This window comes from Trypanosoma rangeli (genome assembly GCF_003719475.1).
Source record: "Trypanosoma rangeli strain AM80 chromosome Unknown Tra_15.4_contig_00096, whole genome shotgun sequence".
Taxonomy (NCBI): Eukaryota; Euglenozoa; class Kinetoplastea; order Trypanosomatida; family Trypanosomatidae; genus Trypanosoma; species Trypanosoma rangeli.
In genome coordinates, this window is record NW_021705847.1 from 48,428 (window position 1) to 53,903 (window position 5,476).

General features: G+C 45.7%; 1 protein-coding gene across 1 annotated transcript, besides 9 other annotated features; it reads right to left on the minus strand.

Moving 5' to 3' along the window:
• The first annotated feature begins 8 nt into the window (after positions 1–8).
• Positions 9–50: a microsatellite.
• Positions 51–466: 416 nt separating this feature from the next.
• On the minus strand, positions 467–2,338 carry TraAM80_03640 (uncharacterized protein; the record flags this gene model as incomplete). Its single annotated transcript, XM_029380594.1, has 1 exon — positions 467–2,338. The coding sequence occupies one exon, from the start codon at positions 2,336–2,338 to the stop codon at positions 467–469; it is 1,872 nt and encodes a 623-aa protein (XP_029239405.1).
• Positions 2,339–2,418: 80 nt separating this feature from the next.
• Positions 2,419–2,448: a sequence feature (GA-rich).
• Positions 2,449–2,807: 359 nt separating this feature from the next.
• Positions 2,808–2,835: a microsatellite.
• Positions 2,836–3,356: 521 nt separating this feature from the next.
• Positions 3,357–3,388: a microsatellite.
• A 1,192-nt stretch (positions 3,389–4,580) lies between these two features.
• Positions 4,581–4,598: a microsatellite.
• A 281-nt stretch (positions 4,599–4,879) lies between these two features.
• Positions 4,880–4,901: a microsatellite.
• A 46-nt stretch (positions 4,902–4,947) lies between these two features.
• Positions 4,948–4,991: a sequence feature (A-rich).
• Positions 4,992–5,226: 235 nt separating this feature from the next.
• Positions 5,227–5,265: a sequence feature (GA-rich).
• A 166-nt stretch (positions 5,266–5,431) lies between these two features.
• Positions 5,432–5,476: a microsatellite.

The following is a 5,476-nucleotide window of genomic DNA, read 5'->3' on the forward strand; positions in this document are numbered from 1 at the left end:
CCCCCCTCCCTCCTCCTCCTCCTCCTCCTCCTCCTCATCCTCCTCATCCTGTTCCATGCCTTAAATGTCTTCTCCAGGTGGTGTCAAACACCCAAACAGATCAATAAATAACAACCATAGCATGCATAATATGTTCAATTGCACGCCTGCATCACTTTCCTTCTCATTCGCAAGTTGCATCCTCCTTTCCACCGTTACCCTACGAGTAAATAAACACGTTTATTCCTTTATGCACTTAATCCATACACACGCACATACACATATCTATATTTCACTGGGTATCTAAAAACAAAGACACACACGCACTAACACACATAGAGAAAGAAAGAAAAATATAATATGATCACAAACGAGGGTATTAAACTAACTCGTAAACTCCGCCCCCAACAGCCTTATCGTAGCAACTGGGAAACGAAAGAGTTGAAACTCCATGGGTGCTTCTGAGGTGTGACAAAGTAAAACAAAGTTACTTACAGTGTTGTGCCCAACTAATGACTTCCTTTGGATTCTTCAGGCGCGACGCATACCGCCTGGGATCCTCCTTCACGGAGTCCGCGAGATGTGCAAGGGCGCGCTGCGTGTATTCGTTCCCAAGTGCGTCGTACAGGCGGAGCTTCTCTTCCGAGCTAAGTACTCGTGAACCGCCAATAAAGCCCTCGACGCAGAGAGGCTGCGCGTAAGCCACTTCGCGCCGCGCAAAGCTGGGAAAACTCTCCTGTGGCTCGTTTTCTCGGTTCTCTAACCCGTACGATCGCGAGCACCACAAGACGAAACGGAACAGCCTGGACGGGTAGAAGACAAACGCCATCAATAGAAACAAAAATGTTGCCTCACGGTTCTGCATCGCGGCACATGTGATGACCCCAACTTGGATCCACCGCAACGTCCATCGCGTCAGCGAAAAAAGGTAACTCGACCAAAAGAACTTCGCGAAGAAGCCACAGGCCAGACCTATCAGAAGAAGTACACACGTGGGGTTGAAAAGTAGGCCTGACTTATCATAGTAGTTAAAATAGGCGTACAGAAAAGCGGCGTACGCACTCAAAAGACTTTCGGCAAGCGCAGAGAAACCACCCATCGTGGCAAGTGCTAACAAACCAATTTTACCCAGTGTCATATTCTGCAGCTTCCGAAACATAAATATGAGCAAAAATCCAACCAAAACAATGATTCCGCCTACTCCAGCAAGTAATACTTGAAAAGCTGGAACATCTTCTACCCAGGGTTGCAAGAACCAGATCAGGCACAGAAGAAGTATACACTTTAACCAAAAGGTATCAAACACGAGGACTTCCTCTACATGCAGAGAAAGCTCTTTATTATGGACCGGTGCCAGACGCAGGCAGACTGGAGTCGCGACAGGTAATTGAACCTCGTAAACAAACTGGGGCCGACCTTCTGTTCCACGCAAGAGTGTTTCGGTTGATGCCATGGGCCGAGTGCCCAGCCATGCTGCCACCCAAGAAGGCAACCACAAGCTATTTCTACTGTTTGGACCAAGTTCCTCAAAAACATACATCATTTCCCCTTCGGTCGCTGTCAAAATCCCGGAAGACGCCTCGCCATTATCACGAGCCATATTGCTAATAGTATTGGCATAGCCAATGCCACCAAAGAAAACGGAAAGCAAGACGCCAATGCCACCATTGTTGATCATCCTAGAAATAAACGATGATCTTTTGGAAACACTTCGGTAGGTTTCGAGCACGTTATCAAAGTTGCAGCTAAGCCAAAACTCTCTAGTAGACGCATTCTCTCTTTCTTCTACCAGCTCCGCTGTGGGTGCAAAAGAAGTGGCGCGAATGTGGTCAAAAACCGCCCAACTAAGGAGTTGGTTGCGACTTGTCATTCCACCTGCAGAGACATTTATTTCAAAAGCAACTCTGAGCTGACGCTGAAAGAAAAGCCTCTCCACAGCAACTGGATCCGCCCATGGATAGGCACAAAGTCGAGATACAAATTGCGGTATACGAAGGAAAAAAGATGCAACCCGATTCTTCCCTGACTCCGTTGCCACTGATGAAGTATGCGGCGCAGCAAGACGCACTGGGTCCCGCAGGGGGCTTAAAAATCGCCCCTGTGGTGAGCCCAGTAGAGCCACTACGGCCGCCCCGGAGTGAAGCAGACATGTGGCGTTGGTGTTCCCATTTGTCACTTCTGGGATTGTGGTGTTAGGTGCGGCTGCGCCTTGTGCTTGTAAACGAAACAGCCCCACTTCACGACAATCCAGCATCGGCTCCGCAGCTCCCAGGGAACATGCAAACAAAAAAAGAAGCAGCTGTGTCAGAAGAAGCCAAGGAAAACATAATGCCACTTTATAACTACTAGGAAGCCGCATTGTTGCAAGGAATCGAGTACAAAAAGGAAGCAACGCTTCGCGTTCCCCTCTCTCCTCAAGACCTAAGCGGACACAACGCGAAGAAAAGGAAAAGAAGGAAGAAAAAAAAAAGCTCCTAAAGCAAAAGGAAGTAAACACACGCAGAAAGACAGTAATATTTACAAAAAAAAAGGGTTATTAGCAGACCCTTAAACGGAGCAGCAGGAGAGACGCCAAAACAACGCTTCCTTGCTCCATAGAGTTAAATTCAATCTAAATGCTTCATACACAGGCCAACACTCACACGCATGTAATGCGTGTATAAGAAAAAAAAAAACTGTATCCCGCGCCCTTCTGCTTTGTCTAATCCTTAACTTCTTTCGCGGCACCCCCATTTCTTTCCAAGCCTTCTGTTTTACCTCCTTTCCTTCCTTACGTATCCCCCTTCAGCAAGAACGACTAGGGAAGCAAACGCATAAACAAATGCCACAAAAAAAAAAAGAATCAAAAAAAAAAAATTAAATTCATTACATCGACGCCTTGAGGCGCGAAACCTCAGCATTACTGCTTTAATTTCCTTTCAAACTGGGTCGGAGGGCCACCAAGAGGTCCACATATTTCCTTTGCCGCCTCTGTGTGTTCCTCGATTTCCAAGCCCCACCCGCCCCCTCACGCCGTCAGCCCCCTATTCCTTGCAGCAGACATGAAAGCTGGAACAGCGTGGAGACTTCCGCCTGTGAACGCCACAATGAGATGAGTCGAGAAGAGGCAGCAGCGGGGAAAGAAGGCAAACAAACAAAAGAAAAAGCCTGCGCACAGAGGCGCTGCGTGCGTCGCCGCGCAAGTTCCTTCGCGGCGAACAGAAGATAAATAAATTTAAACAATCGCGGAGAGCCAACTGGCGGTGGAGGCGGCGCACACCCCACACACCACGTCACGAATACAATTCAGAAGAATAAAAACGAGAGAACAAAGGAAAAAGAAAAAAAAAACTCGGATGGCCATTCGTGGTTTGTACCGCAGCCTAATACCACGTGGCACAAACAACAAACAACAAATCAAAAAAAAAAATGTACCACAACAATCTCTTCCTTCTGCTTCACATTTCAAAAAAAAAAAAAAACACGTCACCGTTTTGTTGCATTCTATAGTTACGCAATACACGCAGAGGAGGAGGAAAGACAAGGCGTGAAAATACAAAAAGGAAACCCACCAATCCAGCACACAAACAACAAAACAAAGAGGAAGAAAAGAGTGGATAACAACATTGCCCACAACATCCTCTACTTCCTTACCTTGTTGCTGTTGGTTTGCCATTTCCATTGCAAACAGTAACCACGCCCCATTCACCTCAAGCAGCAACAAAAAAGATTTCTTCCCTCTCGCCATTTCTGTGTAACAAAAATATATTTTCCTTCATCCTCTCCAGCACGCCTCTCATTCTGCACAGGATGTCAGCCACCACCTCCGCCCAGATTTACTCTCGGAAGGGCGGCTACTCCACCTTTAAAGTGAGAGCTACTAGCCTCAACACATATTTGCACACCAACACCAACTGGGCTGTTAAATGCAAATAGGCCAATATTTTTCCGGCATGGCTTCAGTGGCGGGAAGCACGTTTCACACAATATATGAAACCCACAAAACACACAGACAAGGGCACTCAGAAGAAAAAAAACATACAAGAAACACAATGCTATAAGTAAATAAACATTAATATTTGTAGACATCTAAGAACGGAGAAACAAGGAGACATGTGCGTGCGGTAAATCTTTCTGTTCGCTGAAATATCGACACAAGCCCCAAGTCACAAAAGAAACCATAACGTGGACGATTTCTGTTTCCGTTTTTTTTTTCTTAGAGAAGGGCGCCTTCTTGTCAAGCATTAATTTTTATTAATATTATTATTAATTCTATATGTATGTATCAACAAGCTTCCTCTGGCAGAAGCCTTGCAACTTTTAAAAAGCGGGCGGGAAAAATTCTGTAAGGGTTGGGCATTCCCACGAAACATACCGGCATGGAAACCCCCCCCACGAAAAAAAATCTGGTGCGCAGTACGATAACCACACGAATTTTCCATCCACAGCAGGCACCTCCCACCCTCGCTTCCTCAACCCACATACACACGCACACACAAGCCACAGAGACCATGGGGGGGTGGGGGGGGGAACAGTTCCTTTTTTATTCATTGTTTGAGCGGCATAGAAAAGTGTAATCAAACAAGAAAAAAAGTCTTCAACCCTCACATTCATTCAAACGAACACACACACACACACACCGCCCTGAAGCAAGTAAGAACCAGAACCACCCTCACAAAAGAAGCAGTATGAAACACATGCGACATCCCAGTAATAGTGGGGGAATGACCGTGCCCCAACGGCACTTCGCTGGGCGCGGTGGGAAAGTCATACAAGCACGCGTGTACGTGTCTCTCTCACTTCAAGACGGCACGCTGTGCGCGAGGGCATTGACACCCATAAGTCGTATCGTCGCGAGCTGTTAAACGTTAGGTGTAACGCAACAAAACAGCAGCAGCAGTTCAAAATTGTCACGGAACCCAAAAAAAAAGCAAAAAAAAAAATCTGCAGAGAGCAAAGACAAAGTCGTATCAATGGCGGCTCGGAGGCAAAAAATCAAAATACAAAATACAAGAAGGCAAAAAAAAAAAAAATAGCCCTAAGGAATATTTTTTTTTTTGTTCGTCATTCATCTCTCTATCGCGCCGCGTAGAACAAGCACTCATCATTCCCATTCTCTCTACCTCTCTTCTTTTCAGGTACACCAAACACGAGGCGCCAGAGATCCCTTCATAACTCTTTCTTCTTGGTACAACGAGAAAAACAAAGGACCGCAGACAAACGCGGCAAAAAGCCTCTCACGCCAAAAGAACGGGGAAAGATATATGGAAAAAAAAAAGCAATCAGCAAAAAACAACCAAAAAAAAATGGGAGTTGGGACCCCCGGAGATGTGTGGACATGAACACCCGCATTTATGGAGTGCAGTGTCTTTACAATTTCCCTTCCCCGACTCCAAGATCAATAAACGAAATGCGTGCCCACAGCAGAAGTATGTATGCACACAAATAAATGGGCATATGTCTATTTGCATCCATATATATATATATATATATATATATATATATATATATATATATA